We start from the raw sequence: 21,148 nt of genomic DNA on the forward strand, positions 1-21,148 counted from the left end.
GTGTGGGTGTGTCTAAAGTAATTGATGTATAAAGGAAAGCTCCACTAAATGGTTGATGTTTATTCCTGGCTAATATTACTCCATGAAAACAGAAAAACACCCTTAAAAACACAGGGAAAGTTGTTATTGAAAAGTACAATGAAGTCAGGGGACGAATAAATAAAGTTTACAAGGCTCTGAAACATCCCCTGGAGGAAATAAAAATACCAATTAGGAAAATAGATCCTAAAAGGTCTGCAGTGTTGGAGGTAAATGTTTTATCATTACTATAAAACATCAGTATTTTTGTGTTTGGACGCAAATGCTTGTTTTTATGACTACCCCAAGTAAGCTTGGTTTGAATTGGTGGGGAAATTATTTTATAAACTGTTTTATAGCTTACAATAAAGATTTGATCATGCTGCATCTTAAAATCATCTCGTAGGAGGAGCTTACCCGGCCTGAAGGGAAAAAGCTTAATAAATAACAAAAAATAGGAAGTTAAAACTCTTAGTCTTGCAGTTATTTTCAGGGATGAATAACATTGTGGTTTCAGTCTGACTGAGGATCACATGACCTTTGATCTTTCAACACAATCAGTGTCACCTAACAGAAATCTGAACACCAATCTATACAAATGTTTTTGCACTTTTTACCCTTAATTTAATCAGAGTTTTTGACACAAAAAATACAAAACATTACTCAAACATTGTTTAAAACAGGCACGTAATGTTAAGATTTTAATCCATATTGAATGGTTAACTGACCCAAACTAGATTGGCAACAGACAAAACAAAAGCAAGAAAGAATAGTTCACACATCATTCAGTGAGATACAGATAGTTCCATCTGATTATTAGACTGCAACACAGTTAAAGTCAAGCTGATCAGGCTAAAATTAACACCATAAAACTCCTGCTGGTAACAGATGTTTATTGACCAGTGATCAACCATTTTGATCCACCATGATAAACTAGATCATAGCTGTTATTACAAACCCACAAGCAGAACTTTTAACTATTTGACATTTGATGAGTTCCATCTTAGCACATCTCCTCTGAGTGACTGGTTTAACTGGATCTTCCTTGAAGCTTCTCGACCAGTGCAGACATCAGTCCAAGGCTCTCTTTCTTCTTAATCAGTCAGGCCAGTTTAACGTGGAGGCCTGAACCTGACATCAATCTATTGCACATTAAGCCTGGGCCTGTTTGCGTGTGTGCGCGTGTGTGTAGAGTTAAATGAGCAGTATTTCAGGCTCTGACACAGCACAGTACAGCATGAAGCCCATCTGGTCCACCTGGTCCTCTGACAGGCTGCTCAGTAAATTGACGGCTGGTTTAAAGTAGCTGTGTAAGGCTCCCTGCTCCAGGTAGCTGATCAGTTCAGCGATGCACTGCTGGAACCTGATATCCAGACTGGTCTCAGACCAGTCAGTCTCACTGTCACTGAGGTGCAGGATGAGGTTGGATAGTGGGGCGGATTCCATGGGCCGCAGGGATGGGTTCAATCTGCACACGGCCTTGAGAATCTTCAGCATGTGTCTGCGGCAGCCGTGATCAGCTGTGTCCAGCTTAGCCATATGTTGAGTCTCCAGCGGGTAGAGAGGGAGGTGCCAGGCATTGACCCAGGGAGAGGTGAGCTCAGGCTGTGCCGTTAGACTCACGCCCCCCTCTCTGATCACAGGAAGAATAGAGATGGAGAGGGGTGGGTAGCTGCTCTCTGCTCCTGATTCTCTGCTGGGTCTGAAGAGACAAGAAAAGGGTTCATTTATACGTTCCATCTCATCACATTGACTTGGATCCGTATATGTGGAAGCACCATGCTGGAATGATAGAGGAAATATTCATATTTGATGCAGTATTTAATGAGCATATTGTCACAAGTTAGCAACAATCCTATGCATTTTAAAATGCTGATAGTTTCAATAGCAATTTTCATGTGAAAAAGTGAGTACTTTGTTAATACTGGAGCCAGACAAGAAGAGAGAACATGCAAACTCCACACAGAAAGGATCCAAGTGTTCACCCCAGGGTTTGAACCCACAACCATCTTGCTGCAAGGCCGATATGATGACCACTAAAGTTTTAAGAAAAAAATTGTTTCGGTGCTAAATCACTGCGTGATTATCGTATCGATCCAAAAGCATTTAATTGCGCTAACATATACATAGCACGTAAACACCTGGTCACTAGGTGTCAGTGAACCACATCAGACCTTGTTAAACTACCTCAACTACTCAATGCACAATTTATTTTATAAAACACACTGGGCACTTTTATAGATGTGTGTGTGGAATCTGTTATAATTTGATAAACATACCACTTGTTTTTTATATTGGTACTTGAATTTCAGTTCATTTCCATTTACTTGTTCTCGAACGGTTAAAAAATGAAATAAATTGAATTTCATACCATTGTGTATTTGTAAAGGTGAAATTTGTAATTATTGATATCGCCATTTAATTTCAGTTCATTAGCCTTTATTTAGTCAGGAGAACCATATTGAGATTATTAATCTCTTTAACAAGTGTATCCTGGCACATATATCATGATGTATATCGTATTGTTTAGAATCGGGATACAGTATATTGTATTGGGACATGCAAATCGTGAATCGTATTGTAACCACGACACCATCATGCTAGCAAAAACTATTCAATTTATGAAAGACCAAAAGAAACCTGTGAAAATATTTTATCACAATCCTATTTTTTTAATTATATTTTTTTGCATTGAAAAAAACAAAACAAAACATACACATTCATTGTCAGATTGCAACTCAAATGTTGAACTAAAGAATGGCACCATGAGATTAACTATCCATTGATATTGAATGAGCACTTAATGATTTAAAGCTTTAGGGCTGAAATCAAAGAAAGTCAGACACCTGATCTCCAGTCGCAGCTCTGAGCCTCCCAGTACAGGACTGACCAGACAGTCCAGTGTGCTGCTGATGGATGGCCAGTTCACGGTTTCCATAACACTCTTACACAACATGTTCACCACAGAGTCTGCAGACAGATATCCACCCACCAAGTACCTGCGTGGCACAGGAGGAGGACATTGGTTCATGACTCAGAACAAGAAAAGATAAAACAGTTTGTACTGTCAATAACTTACTGTTTAATGGGTAGTTTTAATCTTTTACTTTGAAATTCTACTTTTCTATCATAAAACTAGAGACCAGACCACTGCATTGCATTGTCACTTAAATGTTACAAACATATTGAGGAATATCCATTTATCCATAACAGTGGTTTTCTTCCGGATCTGGATGAAATCAACCATACAATATCATGAATATCAGTCAATTACGAACTGATAAATTAATTTTTGCCAATGATGAGCTATGATAAATCTCACTTCCTATATTCAGTACTGCTATGGCTTTTATGTCACTGCTCATTCCAATGTTTTGACAGCATCCATCAGACAAGATGTAGTAGTAATGAATCAAAGACATTTAAAGAGTAACTGAACCCAAACTAATTTTTATGCTGAATACATATGTATTTGGGTATTAAATAGTGCTGTTGATTGATCCTCGTCCCACTCTTCACATTTCAGTAAAAGTATTTTAATTTTGCTTATTTAGTTGTAAAATGTCAGAGTTGCTACCCTCTAAGGGTTGAAAGCCGGCTATTACAATTTAATTTTGCTATTGGCTGAAATGGATACTTTAGATTCCCCTGCATCATCAACTTTCACTGTGGGCCCCGCCCCTCCTATAAAACCTAAGAGGAGGTAGGAGTATGAAGGTAGATATGCTGCAAAATGTGAGAGCTTGTAGAATGTGATGTGAAGTTGTAAAATGTGATGTGAGAGCTTGTAGAATGTGATGTGAGCTTGTTGGAAAAATGTACAGACTGATATTTATACATAAAGTTACAGCTGCAAACTTGTAATCTAACATTTATTCACATGTTTTTTAATTACTTGCATAAATGATCTTTTACAACCACAACTCTCCGGTTACAACTTCTCAAATCTACCGCTACAGATGCACAGACTACTTTACTCGTGTTAATCTGCCCTGCTTGAGTTTTGCAACACATTTTGCGAGACGTCTGTAGCAAAACTGATTCATGCTCGTAGAAATGGCCCCTCCCCTCCCTGCTCCTCCGTGTGTGAGATTGACCAATCAGAAGCGAGGATTACATGAGCTTCACATCGTGATTGTGATTCTGTAGTTGTAGTGACACATTTCAGCTTATAAACTCGCTATGTGTGTGTATAGACACATCATTGTGTGTATTACCGTCTGTCTCTGAGCACAGGGCTATGGGCTGCCTGAGTGGGCATGTCTTACTTCTATAGCAGTAACGCCCATAATCAAGGCATTTTTTTTTAATTTAGTTACTCTTTAACTAAAACAGCACCTTTGAATGATTGGCAGTGAATGTTACATGAACAATTATTCGCGAATGAAGAGATGCTGAAATAAATGGATGCAAAGATGCTAACTCACAAGCAAATAAAAACATGTTATGTTGGCATTACCTGTCCCAGTAGCTGCGTCCTCTGGGGAAATATTCTAAGTTGAGCCGTCTCACCATCCAGTGGAGAGGGTGTGTGAGCAGAGTCTCCTCCCCTGGAATGAGACGCCACAGGGACGCCTCCAGCTGCAGCGGCACCAGCAGGCATGCATGGTCTGCACTCACCACCTCATTAGACACAGACCATCACAACAAGCTCAACACTTTGAGAAGACATCTGAAGAATAAACTTTAAAGTTTGACAATATGCATTGATAAGTACCCTGAAAGCTTTAGGATGATGAAAAGAAAAGAGTAAATCTAGAATTGTAGGTTTATTGTATAGCGTATATTTATTATAGGAAGATTAAATCAAAATCATATTACACGTGAGAACCTTTTCTCACTGCTTTCACAATAGTTTTAGTTTATCTTGGTTTAGTTTAGGAATAAACTTTGTTGGATTGTAGTGAAGTGAAATTTCAGCAAAGACTTATTTTGTAGTATTGTACCTCGAAGGATTGACGTTTGTTAAAAGGGCAAATTGGTCATTTTCCTTCTCTCAGCAAACCTGTAAGTCGTCGAGAAGTGAACCACCAAGGCTCATGTCTCCCAGTGGCATGTCTGGATGGCGGCTGCGGAGGAATCCCTGAATCTCTGTGCAGATATCCACAGCCCTAGTCTGGGCCCTCTGCACCTCAACAGGAGATAGTGCCGCCCGCGTGTGATAGTACTGCTGCAGACGCTCCTAGAAACGGACAAACAGCCTTACATGTGCACTGTGATGATTTATAGGCTGAATGTTAAGAGGAACGCAAGAAACATGGAGACTATAGGACCTCCATATATACATCAATCCTTCTTAAAGGGATACTCAACCTAAATTATAGACACAGCTGGCTGAAAACAGAAAGAGTATCAGGATTCTCATCACCGCTGTTGAGCGTAGATTTTACAACAGTGTGGAATCCACTGGATCACACAAAACACTGCTCATCATGCATTTTTCAAATCGACCCCTATTAGATAGTGGTAGTTAGATGTTACCAAGCTGTAAAAATACTAGAAGACGGACCATTTTCGACTCATTCTTCTGAAAAACTTTAAGTCAACTTGCTCATTTCTGATTTGAATAAACAGGTACATCTAAAGTCAAAATCTCCCCTGAAATCCTTGCAATTCCAAAAGCTCCTGGGTTGCACTGGTCTTCAAACATCTACTGGACTATTTTATTTATCTCTTGCAGATCAATCAGTTTCTATGGCGATGCTGTGCTGACCTCTGCCATACGCTAGCTTGTTATTAAGTCTTTAGACTCTGTGAGCCAATATGTGTGTAATATCACTGACCCCCATAGCAAAAATGGTTGAGATAAAGGATGAAAGTGTACCCGCAAACTGAGGACACACAGCTGGATCCTGTTTGGTTTGTCCTCAGGTTGGGACTGAACCTCTGAAGAGGACGGGGGGCTTTGTTGACACAGATCGGCTGATTGAAAGACAACAGTCCAATTATAAACATCACACCTGGACATTTTATGTCACATCACTTCCATTTAATCACTGCTGATACCTTTCTGCTGCTTGGTTGCCTTGGCAACATGCTTCAGCACCACGCCCTTTATGCCCTTCCTGATCAGCGTTGGGGAAGAGGAGACCAAACTAAGCTCCTCCCAGCTCTCGGCCATTTTCTGTTCCACCTTTTCATCATCTGCAGCGCGACCAGCGCGTTCTATCAGCTGAGGACAGGAAGTCGTTATCACAGACATGCAAACTATAGGACAAACCAGGAGATGTGTTTGATTTCTCTTTGTTCTACACATATTTATACCAACAACCTCTATAGCTTCTATTCAAACACCAGTGGGAAAAAAGCAAACAGTGATGCAATATTAGAATAAAAGTTGAATCTATCATCCGACTTTATTTTAGGGTATAAGAATTTCTATGTTGTCGTTTGAAAGACATTTAACAATAACTAATGCTAAGGATCACCTACATGTTTCACTGCAAGGGTTGCAATGCCCAACATGGCAGCCCCTCCCACCCCCAGAACCAGGCGAGCATTGGACAGCAGGAAGTCGATCACCATGGCGATGCCATCTTCTCCTCGCCTCCGGTGGCCCTGGAAGTTCATTGCTTCCTTCGTCTGGTTCGCCTGTAATAAGAAATGTAAAGTAACAAAATAAATCTATAGTGAAGATGACAAAATGTGCAAATATTAGCAGAACTGATTCTTGCTCAGAGTTACCATTCAGACAAAATGTAATATCTTAAAAAGTAAACATTGTATAAATAGCTCAATTAACAGAGTATCACTCAACATTAATGTTGAGATGGCTGATGGAGCCCCCAATTTGTACTTTAGATCTACTTTAAGTGATTCTATTAATAACATTAGGCATCATAATTTTTTTAGTTTCATAAGCGACTGCATGTGTAATGTCACGCGTTTAGCTTCCTTAGCAGTAGAATGTATAGACGTCTTTCACTCCTGCATAACCTGCGTGTCTGTTTGACCATCTAGTCCATTTCTACTGGATCTAGCGCAGTAACCTATTCTTAGTAATCAGTTTATCCATCCATTTTTTTTAATCAATTAAACACAGACGAGGATTCACACATTGCACAGTCTTTGTGCTTCTTGATCTAATTCCATAACTAACAGATTTGTGACATAAACATAAAACCATCATTTCTTTTATTGCACAAAGCAAATAAACATTTCTTTCAAATCTTTTGAATAGGTATTACAAGGCCTAAAAAGCAACATTGCCTGAATAAACAACCACAGGGCTCAATTGGAGTAAAACGAAAGTTTTGTAAACAACAAAATATAAAATTTGTCATTAAACTTAAAAACACAGCAATATATACTTTAAATAGTCTGGCTGTGATAATGTTCAATGCTTATAGCCATTTTTTAACACCAATATATAAGAAGGGGCGTTTCATAATAAATACAGCTTTTTCTATAAATTACGCAAAGTACCAGTACTTCATTTTTAAGTAATTTTTGCAATCAATTTCTGATAGTTTTTTCAAAATGTATGAATTACATTTCACAAATAAACCATTCAACCAGTCAATGACCACGTGAAGTAATACACCCTCAGATTAAATTAAATTACATCCAGTCTGTTGTCTTTTAGTTCTGGTATAAAAACAACCTCCTTTCTGTTCTTCTTTCCCGCTGAAGAACATAAGCTAAGTTTTAAGGAAGTGTGTAATCCGACACCTTAGACAATTGCTTCTCTTTCTCTTTTTTTGTGTTCCATGCTTCTTTGGGTGAACCAATAGCAGAAGTGAGTTGAAATTTCTTGAAGAATGGAAAATTAACATATTATTCAAAAAGAAAACAAAAAGAAATAGCTGGAATTAGGTCTGTCTTGCTTTGGGAAATTCTTCAAATTGTTACTCTAGCTGCATTTCCATTATCCTAGGAAATGCGCAAAATCTAAATAGCACAAAAAAAAAAAACTGGCAATGGAAACACCTGAGTTTCGAAAAACAAATATCGCAACAAATATCGCAAAAAAGTTTTTACGCTTTCACGTGGAGGTATTTCAGACGTTTCGATATTGAAATGTGTTGCAAAAGTGTCTATTCCATTTCATACGGCTGCCGTACGGAAAACCCCCGGTGCCATTGGTACGTTTACCGAAGTACACGTACGTAGGGTTTTAGGGTTAGGGTATAACCCTACATCGCAATAATTTTTAGGGATAAAGTGAAGGTAAGGGTTAGGTTTACAGTAAGGTTTAGTCTTAGTCACGTGACCTAAACTGGCCAATGACTGACCTTATCACGTGACCTAAACTGACCAATGAGGGGTGCTGCGTACGGATAGAATGTTGGTATATTAATACAGCAACCATACGAATAGCTACTGCCTTTCCGAAAATACACTTCACATGACATGACGTACGTGGTCACATGACTACTTCTCTCTGAGTAAACATGACACGGTATGAGTGAACAGAAGAGGAGACCGAGACATTTCTTAGCATTGTACTTAAAAAAATATATATATTACTGCCACATTAGGCGTGAAACAACAATGGAATACTGAGTGTTATAAGGGAGTTTGGAGCGTCCGTCTTCCTGTGGCAAAGTCTCGCGGGATAAGATTTCACAGGAGTTGCGAGGCTCCGTCACAAAACAGCCTTCAATGGAAAGCACAATTCTACTTTGTCGACATTTAGAAATATCGCTTTTATTTCACAAAAATCTGGAAACCCAGCAGCTGAGATGCTGCTACCTTCCTTTTAGCAAGAACAAAGTTTAATCTCAGCAACAGTGTATGGAAACTTTTCACATGTGTAATAATTACTGTTTTAACTCAACTCATAAAACATTTTCCCTAAAGAATATTCTCACAAAATAACAAAGAACTACAATTTGAGTGGCTTTAAAAGAAAAAAAAAGAACAACAAGGTAATGTCGAAACAAAGCACTTTTGAGAAGTTGTTCAGGTTTTTAAATATTGAAAGCATAATTTCTGAAAGCTACACATGTATTACAACAAATAAGTAGCTTCCATCAAGTGCGTGGCTGCAGGTGTGTAACTAATGTCTGAGTTTGTTTATATCACAAAACATGATGATAAATGTATTTTAAAGTGAAAACCCTAGTACTTGAAGCACTTTCTCCTGACTACACACTCCCTGAACCACAGGGCTTTGACACTAGAGCCTTGACACTATTATTAGACCTAATACATGGCTAGGTTGCATCAGCCTGGTCAAATATGTAACAAGTCTCCTCGTGATGCTGCTACTGCTATAACGCTAAAACCACACTGATTATATAAACAGTTGAATTTCTCATTTTAAATTGACTTTATATTCTTTCATTACTAATCCAACTAAATTCCATCTTTAGTGTGTGTGCAATCGTAAAACAAATCCAGCAACGTACAAACAATGCAATGACACAGCTGACACTGACAAGTAACTCAAAATCATTCTCCGTTCACATGGTTTTAAAAACTAATTTGTAAGAAAGGTTTATGCATTTGCTATAATGATATGATTAATAAAAAAAGCTTAAAGCAGAACTAAGTAACTTTTTCACCTTAATAAATCCTTCTTGTAGTCCCTGTGAGGGTAATAAAAGTGTTAATGGGTGAATGGGGGGTCTTTCATCTCTCCCTGCTGTTTCTGGCCAGAAAACCACACTTGCAACTTTCCTGCCTCCGACCCAGTAGCAAGACATACCTCGTTACGGCAGCCCAATACAAACTAATGCTCGATATTATATGAACACAGTTGTCTACATATTCACTTTTCTCAAACTTATATCATGGCGGAGCCAGCAAAAAAAGGCAGAGAAGACGTTTGTCTGAGGAACGGAGCAACTCCATGCAGTGACAGCTCAGCAGCAAAACATACACTGTCGTCACGGCAACAGGCACGCACACACACTCGCAAGCCGGCGCTCCATCAGGCAGCACACACCCAAATATCTATCCATCCATTTCAGAGCCGCTTTGTCAGCACACAAACACATCACACACATTTCCACACTCCATTCCGTATTACTCCCACATCATTCGATTATTTATTTTACTTGTCTCTCTTCCTCATACAGTTCTCATGGTCACATGGGACTATATGTGTGAAAGCACCCTTAGTGTCACTGTTGTATTAGGATTTTTCAGTGATCGGTTGCTACCGTCTTGGGAGAGCAAAGGTGCGCATGTAGCTGTGGGGTGAGAAAGGCGGCGGGGGGTGCGGAGTTTTTACGACAGTGACAACCAAAAGGGACCTTTAGGGGGATCGCTAAGCGCAAGTCACTTAGTTCTGCTTTAACCCTTGAAACAGGATGTTTGAGTCAAGGGATGCACCGAAATGAAAATGTGTGGCCGAAGCCAAATAAGATATAAACGCTTGGCCAAATACCAAATAATACCGAATATCGAATGCGGTTGTTTTTCACTATTACTACTAATAGTGCATAAATAGCCTAGAATACATTTTCAGGCATGTTTTTTTAAAGAAAGTAAATGTTTCTTGAATATTATGACATTTTTTAAATATTCCAGTAGCCTTTGCTTTTCATTAAAATGCACAACAAAGTTTTTCATTCATATTAACCCTTCAAATAGAATAAAACATGCATTCCAAAAAAAAATTGAAGTGCATTAAAGGGGAGATATGATGAAAAAAAAAATCACTTTATAATGGTTTTGCTAGAGTGATATACATTCCTTTAGCCTCATTCAGAGGGACAGAGTTGAAAAAGTTCTGTTTCCTCCCTCCCTTGTTATTCCACATTTTGTAAAAAGTCAGCTCCAAACAGGTAACTTGGACTTCTCCCCCAATATTACGTAATAAGGAGCAAACTCCTCCTCCTGACAATCCTGGCTCCTCCTACCCTGTAAGAATGTGAGCTGCTCCCTCTCAAACTACCTCACAAACACTGCAGTTTAATATAGAGTATAAGTTATACTTCATTGTCAAATGTAAAGCTACATACACATTTTATAGCAACAGCCAACAGAGAAGAGATAAAACTGCACCAGTAAAACATGAACTAAATCAAAGTTTCTGCAGTTTACAGTGCAGTTACAATATAAGAGGATATATAGCGAATGTGATTTTGTTGTTACACATTATGACGTTTTGGTGATGTAGTTACTTATATATATATACATATAATCTGAAGTGCTTTATTTTGAAAAGTAACCAGGGGGTTTGAATCCCGCGTTGACCATAAATATTTTTTTCATTTTAACATATTTAACACGGCAAATTCTTAAAAAATACAGATACAAAAATTAAACATTTTAGGGTATTTCCTGGTTTAGGATTAGGGTTAGTGATAGGGATACGGTTAAAAATACATATACAAAAAAATAAAAATGTGAGGGTATTTCCTGGTTTAAGGTTAGGGCTAAAATAAAATGGTTAGCGGGGTAGCTAAAAATAAATATGAGCTAAAATACAACTGACAGAACTTTAAGTCATGTGGTGCACCTAAACTGGCCAATGAGGGGCGCTGCGTATGAATAGACCTAAAGTCTATTCATACGGTTCCGTATGAATAGCCACGGCCAATAACATATGATCTAATAGCAGTGGTTGCTAAATTGTTTGGACGAGTTAATATAAAAAGCAGCAGGTAAACATCACACATCAACGTGCAGCTAAATGACTGATAATGACTTCCCTGTAGGTGAAAACTCGTTGCCTTTAACAATAATAACGCTAATGACAGTGAGCTTTGTCCACTCCTGTGAAATACATACAGGTGATAAAGTGTCACATTTACAGTTTAAATGTTCGTCCTTTTGATAAACAAAAACATTCACACAGCAGTGTCTGCTAACATCTGTCACTGACGCTAACCAGCTGCTACGTTAGCAGTTAGCAGTCACTGAAGACAAGTGTTTTATTCACTATAGTTAGATTTACTCACCGCTCAGCAGAGGCGGGCCGTTAAACCATAAACCATAAACAACCGGTGAACCAAGTTTATCCACTTTGTTTTTACCCACTACAGCTGTTTTCTGTGACTTTCTGTCATTAATGTTTCAATAATACAGCTGCTGGCCTCTTCCTCGTGGTTCTTGACACGTTCGTCCTCAACAGGAAGCTGTAACAGCGCCCCTATAGGCCCCTACGTGCACTACCCGCACTACGTACACAGAAACACATGTAGGCGGTGGTTTGTAGCCAGTTGCTTTCCATTAAGAAACACTGATATGTACAGGGTTATTGTTTAGTTACGATTAAGTAAACGACCATGTTGTGCTTGCTATATCTTCTATACCTCTTACTGTATTAACTCCCAACAAGAAAGAAAAATAAACAGGTCAGGATATATAAAAACAGGCTCCTCCCCTCCCTCTGAACCCTGATCATAGTCTAAATATAAAAAGTAAAATGTTCTCATTGATAAAGACAGATTAGTCAGTTCTCTTCCTCCTGAATGATCTAGAACAGTGTTTCTCAAATGGGGGTACGCTATGGCACTACAGCCTAAAGGGGGCACTTGAGAGAGATAGTAAAAAAATGAACAAATTATAAAATATAGGTTTTTATTTTTAATGTTTACATAAAAATGATAATCATAACAATTATGATAGAAATGATCTTAATTAGAACATGAAGTAAACAGTTTTGGTCGCACACAAGGCAGGAGATGACAGGAAATTATAAAAACTAGAAATAAATCTATTCAGGATGCACTAAATACTGTTTCATTCCACTTATTTACAAAATGAGATTCTTTAAAATGTGTGTTAACACTCATTAATTCTATTATTATGGTCTATAGTTTGTAGTCACACAAAGGGGTACTTGAGTCCAATAAGTTTGAGAACCGCTGGTAAAGAAAGACCAAGACATAAAACTTGTAGAAGTTTCCCATTGATAAGCTCTGATCATTTATTCTCCTTCGTCACCTCACCTTGTTTTACAGCAGCAGAGATTAAAACATGCTCATATCAAAATAAGAGAACATCTTATTTAACAAATGTGTGGTTTCATCTTCTCTCTGTCATTGTAAATCTATCGATAATGGCTTTTAAAGTTAGGTGTATAGACTGATTTTTTTGAATTTTATTTTAACTATTTTCAATCATTAAAAAAACAAACAAAAACAACTGCAGTGATGTATTTCTGAAGTAGTTCGCCAACAAAAACCTCCCGATTTATGACTTATCTTAAAAATGTCAATTCGGGATGTCCCGATACAACTTTTTCACTTTCGATACGATAGCAATATTGCAGCCTTGCATATCGGCCTATGCCAATATTGATCAGATACGATATCAGCACAAATCATACATACTTTTACTTATTCTGTAGTGTGGAATGTTAGAAAAGGCTTGATCAAGTGATGTCACTCAAACAGAGAACAATAGTCAGCAACAGTAGGTATGAGAAAATCTGACCTATTTATTATTAACCAATTGGTTACATACATTTTAACCTTCATCATAATATCTGCAGTATTCTACAATTGAATAAAAACTGTGTTGGAGATTGAACCACAGTCACCTATGGATAGAAGTGCTAGAGTGGAAAATTTTATCGGAGCGCTTATATTGGTGATTTTAGATGCAGTCCGATAAAATCCGAAACTAATTTTCTGGCTGATATAAATATCAGATCGGGACACCCCTAATGTCTATACTTCCGTCAATTCCTGTTTTGAACCATTCCTATTGAATTGGACACATCACTCCTTTTGGAAATAGTCTATTGTCATCATTTCATGCTTTGGTGTGCTACTATAGATACATTCATGTTTTCAACTTCCTGTAGCAGAAATAGCTTTTAGTTAGCTGCTAGCCAATAAACAACAGTGGGAGGGTTTCTTTAAGCCAACCATATTATCTCACTGGATGTGACAATTGCCACAATTTCTCATGTTGGCTCACAAACTAAATCATGTATGAGATGTGGAATACCAAGGAAAAATACAAGCTAGAAATAAGAAAAAAATAAACAAAAATGAACGGAAACAATGTCAATAATATTTTTCTTTTTTATTTAAGCAAGCACCTTTCAATCAAATCAACGACTAAAAGTCCTAAAAACATATCATGTGCCCTCGGTGTTCACATTCTCAGTTATGTGTTAACCTTGAGCAGTTATCATAATAATAACTGTAGAGCTTTAGAACAACACAACCCTAGGACATGTCGTGCTCATAGAAGCAGAATCTCTCATTGTCTGGGCTTCATTTTGCTCCTCTGCAGCATTCCTAGCAGTCAGAGCCTGTCAGAGACCAACTCTGGCACAAAAAAAAAAAAAAAAAAAAAAAAAAAAACAGCTGACTGGAAGCAAGCATTGGATTAATGTGTTTACACAGCAAACTGAGAGGATGAGACAACTAACGTTAAACCAAGTTAGTTCTCAGATTAGAACCAAGTTGGTGAATTTGCTCAAATTTATTCTAACAAAAGCCATTTTTAAAACAACTTAAAAGCTCATGTTAGATGAAAATATGAAAGACCAATTTGGCATGATCTCCATCGGTCTGGCCACATGGTGAAGCAACTTTAAACTGAAACAGAAGCAAAACGCGACCTGAGTTTTCCTTTTTTTGTAATTCACTCCAAAAAAAAAACAAAAAAAAAAAACTTTGCTACAACTCAGTGACACGTGTTAGACAAGCCACACAGCTAAGTTCAATCATAAAAAGCCCCGTTAAATCTCCTTTCATATGCCTGCACATCTGTCAGCTGCTGCAGCAGAGGCCAAAGTACAAATAGAAGGAAGAACTGATAAAGGGATGAAGGTACGGACCAAATTGTAGGTGTTTAAAAAAAAAAAAAAAAACTTCCTCATAAAAGTTCCCGAATCGAAAGACTATACAAACATATACATTATAACAAGTTAGTTTACAGCTTAGGTTTTCTTTTTACAAGTTCCTATCTTCCTATTAGCTCTTCAAGTCTGTACATCTTGGTTACAAAAAATACACGTTTCATTGAATCATCTCTGAATGAGCAGAATTTAGCAGAACGTTAACTGAAGTGAACAGTTGACGTGTCTGTATAATCAGCTGTAGAGGCTGGAACTGTGAACAAAGTCAACCTCATCTATACTTTGATCAAAATGAAGTGAAAACTGTGCTCCTCATTTGATGTAAGTGACAAGAAAATCAATCATGTCATTTAATAAAGGTTTAATAACGGAAAGCATAAAAACAGAGTTTTTTTTTTTAATGTATCCAATAATGAAAGAAGTACTTAATGACGTCTCATTTTCACTTTACGCCCTGAAGTGTCGCGTGATTTCTCGTCATCTTCATCGCGTCTTCTGTAGTTCTCTGAGCTGATGCTGCGAGGACGCTGACGGGGCAGGGCAGGGCGTCTGTTCTCTTCTTTATCCATTTCTAAAACCCGAGGCCTGAAGGACACACATTAAGGACAAGTTCTTATACACTGACAAAACTGAATAGTGTTAAACAATAGAGATTGAAACTTGTTCTATAATAACCCAAGTATTACTCGGAATATTTCAACAGTTTGCATTTAATTTTTTCAGCTTTTGTGGTTTGAAGAGGTAATATCCAGCTCTCCGTGTGTGAAGCAGAGCAGCCAACAAAAAGGAAAAAGTGAGTCGACCTTGGGTCTTGTTTGGTGCAGTGATGGCCAGGGTGGGGGCTGCAGGTTCACGTTTTGGTAATGAAATACTGAGGTTGTGAAAGGTCATTTAGCAAAAAGTACAGAAAAAGCTTCCAATATTTATTTTGCAAATCAAACAACACAGAGGTTGAGCTGACCAATCGTAAGTCGTTGATAATACTTTGCTCAATCATGTCCCGGAAATGGACTGTTACAATCTGTTTACAACTGTATAATTATAAAGTAATTTGTCACATTTGGATAATGATCTACAATCTAAACTAGGGATGCACCGAAATGAAAATTTGAGGCCGAAGCAGAACAAAATATAAACACTTGGCCGAATATCGAATAATAGTGCATAAATAGCCTAGAATACATTTTTAGACATGTTTTTTAAAGAAAGTAAATGTTCATTGAATGTTATGACATTTTTTAAATATTCCAGTAGCATTTGCTTTCCATAAAAAGTGCAACAAAGTTGTTCATTTATATTGGCCCTTCAAATAAAACAAAACATGCGATCCAAAAATTTTTTTTTAAGTGCATCAAAGGGGAGATATGATGAAAAAAAAAAAAATCACTTTATAATGGTTTTGCTACAGTGATATACATCCCTTTAGTCTCATTCAGATGGCTAAAGTTTAAAAAGTTCTGTTTCCTCCCTCCCTTGTTATTCCACATTTTGTAAAAATAAAGTCAGCTCCAAACAGGACAGTTGGATTTTGCCATGTTGGCAGGTGGCGTCATCTAACACGCCTCGTAGAATATGAGCTCCTCCCTCTCCATCTATCAAAATGCACTACTTTTTCTGCTGCCGATTGTGTTGGGAGTCACTGTTTGGAGCCACAGACCCATTGTTTACACACATCAGCTGTTAGCACTCCGTGCTAATGCTACACCAGCCACTGTAGCGAGACCCAGTGTAGTGTAAGGAGGAAACAACGAAAAAGTTAACAGATTCGTGGCTCACAGCGCTAACAACGGACTTGGTTATGAAAATGGATGCTTTCTTTTACTCGGTGACGGACGACGGAGAGCGGAAAGGAGAGAGTCTTGATGTGTTTGTGTGTGGAAAGGAGGAGCTGCTGCTGTGCTCCTGCAGCAACACGCACACACTTTTCTGACTCAAAATTACTGCACGTTGTTTGATTGCATCATAGCATCACACGCTCCTATTCGGCCTTGCTTTTAACTCACAAAACCGAAGGCCGAATGTGGCTTTTTTTTTGCAATATTCGGCCGAATATATCGAACTCATCCGTTTCACTCAGATTTTAACATTTAACTAGGCAAGGCAAATTTATTTGTAGAGCGCATTTCATACACAACGCAACTCAATGTGCTGTACATGATCAAAAAGTGCAACAGAAAACATTTAATAGCTTAAAATCAATAACAACATTTAAAATCATCAGTAAAAACATGACCAAAAATCTCTCTCTCTCAATCATACGCAGTAGAGAAAAAAAGTGCCTTTAACTTTGATTTTAAAATGTTCACATTAGATGCTGACTTCAGCTCTGCTGGCAGTTTGTTCCACTTCTTTGCAGCATAACAACTAAAAGCAGCATCACCATGTTTACTGTGAGCTCTGGGCTCCACTATCTGACCTGTGTCCATAGATCTGAGAGACCTGCTGGGTTCATACCTGACTAACTTCTCACTGATGGATTCAGGACCAAACCCATTCACAGATTTATACACCAGCAGCAGAACTTTAAAGTCTATTCTGAGGATGACTGGGAGCTAGTGTAAAGATTTTAAAACTGGAGTAATGTGCTCTGACCTCTTTGTTCTGGTTAAGACCCGAGATGCAGCGTTCTGAACCAGCTGTAGATGTTTGATGATCTTTTGGGGGATTCCTGTCAGAAGACCATTACAATAGTCCAGTCTGCTGGAAATAAAAGCATGGACCAGTTTCTCCTGATCTTTCTGAGTCATTAAACCTTTCACTCTGGAGATGTTCTTTAGGTGGTAGAAGCTGTTTTTGTGATAGATTTGATCTGACTGCTGAATGTCAGATCTGAGTCAATCAGAACACCAAGGTTTTTGACTTGGTCTTTAGCTTTTTAAGATCAAGACTCAAGATACTTGCTGATAGCAGTCCTCTTTTCCTTGTTACCAAAGACAATCACCTCCATCTTGTCATGATTTAGTTGAAGGAAGTTTTCACTCATCCAACAAGTGTCTTGTAGTTATATTTACATGATTGTAGTGCAATATTCATTTTATATAGTGAAATATAGACTCAAGAGCAGTTGTTTACCTTATATATATATATATCATAAAATATAATCACTAAAAATAATTACTATAACATGTGATCTACCAAAATTGCAATAAATTATGTATTATGGAATTATATAATAGTATATATTTGATCATTCTTCCATACACATTTTGGGGGTAAAACCTTATATCGCAAGATTTTGTGTGAGTTTGACATTTCTGTCTCTGCTTTGCATTCAGTCGTAGACATACACACTGTTTACAGGGGAAATAGTGTGTAATGTCAGGGTATATACCTTGGCTTATCATATCCTCATTTTGTTTAAAGAGTTTTAAAACAACAAATAATATGGTCATTTCCGTTTTAGGAAGAGAATTCCATAATTTTCATCCGTTTTCAGTGATCACAGAAAATCAGAGGCCCGGTGTAAGTCAGACCTGCGATAGCTAACATTAAACAGAGTTAACATTAGTGATTCCCACTCAGAACTAGCAGACGAATCATAAAACAGTGGAGGAAGAGCTGGGATGGCAGGGTGTGAAATGCCACCCTTATTGGTTTGTGTCTGATCATACCTGTGAGCAGCATCAGGGTCTGCCCTCCGATGAGAGCGTTTGGATTTTAGAGGGACGTGTCTCTCTGCAGAAGATCTCAAAGAGGTGTCAGAGTCCAGACGAGGAGCATCAGGTCTGGTCCTGATATAAACAGGTAAGAACAAAGATCAGAGCATGATTTTAGATTCTAACACAAAGTTATCAGTACTGATGAAAACTGACTTTCTGAGGATGATCACAGCCCGTCGCTCCTTGATATCTTGGGGTCTGATGCAGTGGGTAATGTCATCTGCTGCGTATCCACTAAAAAGTGAAGAAGCATCAATCATCAATCATGGGAAAACTTAAACACACAGCAACTCAACCGAGAGACATGGACCATAGCCTGAGGCGTTCACCTGAGGACCGTGACACTCCCTCTTCTCACAGGCTGGATAAACACTGGCTCTGAGACCCGGATAGGTTTAAACTGAAAGCGGCAGCCGAAGCACAGCGCGCTGTCACTGAAGAAGGACACGGACACGATCGGCCGGGCAAAGATGTGGAAAGGATCCACATGTGAGACGATGCAGCCACCGGGCTGGTAATCATTAATGACCGCACTGTTGACGAAGCCTTCAGGGACCACTCCTTCCGAAACCAGCCGCTTGATAACCAGCTCGTTGACCCAGTTCGGGATCTCGTCCACCTCTCCTTTAGGGTAGAGGCGTTCCTGGCCCGGTCCGCGCTTCTCCAGCTGGGCTCCGTATGTGTATCCCTCCCCGAAGAAGTACTTGTTGCGTAGCGGCGCCCTGTCAACGGTGTGCTGCCTGTACAGTCCAGCCTCGGCTTTGGCCACCACCTCGTCTATCTTCTCCTCGATCAGAACGCACTCCTCCGGGGTGAAGATGCTCTTCTGCTGGATGCTGCTGCTCACACGGCGGGCCTCCTGCTCCCGGAGCTCCGCGTTGTCATCGCTGTGCTCGTCGTCGGACTCCCGGTGCTTTCTCTTGTGGCTCATGCCGCTGCCGTTGCTCGTCGTCCCGTCCACAAATTTGTTCTTGACGTCGTCTCTGTGAGGCGTCATGGACTTGAGCTTCTCTCTCAGGTCAGAGAATCCTGCGGCTGCCATGTCAGAGCCTGTGTGTGACCGCTGTGCTCCGGGCTAGCAGCTCATGGTCTCCCTCCGCAGCACCGACGAATGAGAGCAGCAGGGCGTCAGTGGGAGATCACTGGACCTTCCTTCTAGCTACAACAGCGGCTAACATTAGCTAGGTTCCTGAGTCCAGCATTGACACAGTGCGACACGTAGCAGCGTGAGGTCAATACATGCGAACAAACACAACAGTTGTAAACGCTCTGCGTGGTCGACACACCGCGCTCTGCCAGGTTAGCAGTGCTAGCTTCAGCGTTAGCTGCTATTAGCTCAGCTATTAGCCTGGCTTGGTGAGTTTGTCGTTGCCTGGAAATGCGAACAAACCATACAGCGACATCTCAAACGTCAACGCCACATCTACAAAGCCAGTTACTCCAAAGACGTTCTCAGAGTGTCCGACTCCAGAAAGTACAGAACAGCCGTGGTTTTATGTTGCCATAGCTGCGTAACGGTGTGTTCACGCTGTCACTGCCCGTGTCCAAGAAAGGCTGAAAATAAACGCGTGTAACCTGCCAATGATATGCGCATGCGCAGTGCTGGTGACTCACTGGTTAGGGGCGGGACCAAAAACTAATTAAACTGAATTGATGTAATTAATATTTTATAACTCCTGCTGGTGTTTATTTGACATTCAACCCAGCAGAGGTGTAAAGAGTACTGATATACGCTACTCCAGTAATAGTACCGTTAATGAATTAAAATTGTGCACAAGTACAAGTAAGTCATACATAAAACACTCATGTACAAGTAAAAAGTAGCTCAATTAAATAGGACCCAAAGTAAAAGTTACTAGTTACTTTCACCCCACACGTTTATTTTTGGTAATAAATGTTTCCACAGTTCCCTCGCTCGCATACAATAAACATATCATGTATAAAAGGAAGAGACCAATATTGCACAATTGGAACTTAATTTATTATTATTATTATTATTATTATTATAATAATAATAATAATAATAATAATAATAATAATACATACATACATACATACATACATACATACATTTTATATAGCACTTTATTGGGGACTCAAAGTCGCTTTACAGAATACAGAAAAAAAAAAAATAAATACAATTTGAAATTAATTTTCCTCAATGACATCTCGTATATATAAAATAAAAAGTTTGTGAAAATGTACAATTCTTTTATAACTGAAATAATGAATTCGATTCAAAATATAAAAAAAACTATCAGGCTCTAAGTAGAGATACATTTATTAATTCTAAAACTGAGAAAATAACTGGCATTCAACGCGGTTTTGTCACGATTACGTTTAATCTGGTTGGTTGGCTATGATCTAATGCATTTGATTCTTGTCTGGTCATTTCATTTTTTTTGTAGTTTCACAATGTCTGTTGATCATTTTAAAATAAAAAAATAAAATTACTCAGTAACGATTGATGTAGAACTGTAAGAAATTACTTTACTTCTTTTAGAACGTACTTAGGTACAAGTAAAATTACTGATTTAGAAATATACCAAAAAAAAAAGTATAAGTATCCATAAAAGCAATTTAATAGCAGTAACTTGAGTATTTGTAATCCATTACTTTCATCTCTGCAATCCAGATATTTTGTATACAATATAAACATAATGTTTGTACAATATAAGTATATTGTTCATACAATATAGTGATCCACAATCTATTTTCCCTTGTGGCAGCTCTACGCTTCCGTAACAAAGTGGAA

The 21,148-nt window shown here is 38.6% G+C and overlaps 2 protein-coding genes across 3 annotated transcripts; both read right to left on the reverse strand.

The window, feature by feature from the left end:
- Positions 1-350: 350 nt before the first annotated feature.
- Positions 351-12,089, reverse strand: mief2 (mitochondrial elongation factor 2). 2 transcript variants are annotated; one of them, XM_028460923.1, is made up of 9 exons: positions 11,874-12,089; positions 11,625-11,688; positions 6,451-6,609; positions 6,025-6,190; positions 5,843-5,940; positions 5,024-5,200; positions 4,478-4,641; positions 2,865-3,017; positions 351-1,720 (listed from the first exon to the last, which is right to left on the reverse strand). In XM_028460923.1, exons 3-9 carry the CDS (start codon positions 6,586-6,588, stop codon positions 1,213-1,215), a joined length of 1,404 nt encoding a protein of 467 aa, XP_028316724.1. In that variant the 5' UTR covers positions 6,589-6,609; positions 11,625-11,688; positions 11,874-12,089; the 3' UTR covers positions 351-1,212. The 2 variants fall into 2 exon arrangements, with proteins under 2 accessions (XP_028316724.1, XP_028316714.1); XM_028460913.1 differs by lacking the exon at positions 11,625-11,688 and having other exon boundaries at positions 11,874-12,082.
- A 2,991-nt stretch (positions 12,090-15,080) lies between these two features.
- Positions 15,081-19,956, reverse strand: alkbh5 (alkB homolog 5, RNA demethylase). Its single transcript, XM_028461575.1, has 4 exons — positions 18,723-19,956; positions 18,547-18,627; positions 18,346-18,465; positions 15,081-15,319 (listed from the first exon to the last, which is right to left on the reverse strand). The coding sequence occupies exons 1-4, from the start codon at positions 19,433-19,435 to the stop codon at positions 15,160-15,162; spliced, it is 1,074 nt and encodes a 357-aa protein (XP_028317376.1). The 5' UTR covers positions 19,436-19,956; the 3' UTR covers positions 15,081-15,159.
- Between the last annotated feature and the right edge of the window lie 1,192 nt (positions 19,957-21,148).

The sequence above is a fragment of the Gouania willdenowi genome, chromosome 1 (genome assembly GCF_900634775.1).
Source record: "Gouania willdenowi chromosome 1, fGouWil2.1, whole genome shotgun sequence".
Classification (NCBI taxonomy): domain Eukaryota; kingdom Metazoa; phylum Chordata; class Actinopteri; order Blenniiformes; family Gobiesocidae; genus Gouania; species Gouania willdenowi.

Coding starts and splice junctions, on each gene's coding strand:
- mief2 (XM_028460923.1), bottom strand. CDS start 6,588: ATGAACTTCCAGGGCCACCGGAGGCGAGGAGAAGATGGCATCGCCATG. Junction 6,191..6,450: donor CAACCCTTGCAGTGAAACAT/GTAGGTGATCCT, acceptor TCCTGTCCTCAG/CTGATAGAACGCGCTGGTCG. Junction 4,642..5,023: donor CACTTCTCGACGACTTACAG/GTTTGCTGAGAG, acceptor GTGTCTAATGAG/GTGGTGAGTGCAGACCATGC.
- alkbh5 (XM_028461575.1), bottom strand. CDS start 19,435: ATGGCAGCCGCAGGATTCTCTGACCTGAGAGAGAAGCTCAAGTCCATG. Junction 18,628..18,722: donor GGGAGTGTCACGGTCCTCAG/GTGAACGCCTCA, acceptor TTCACTTTTTAG/TGGATACGCAGCAGATGACA. Junction 15,320..18,345: donor GACCCTGATGCTGCTCACAG/GTATGATCAGAC, acceptor TGTGTCCTTCAG/GCCTCGGGTTTTAGAAATGG.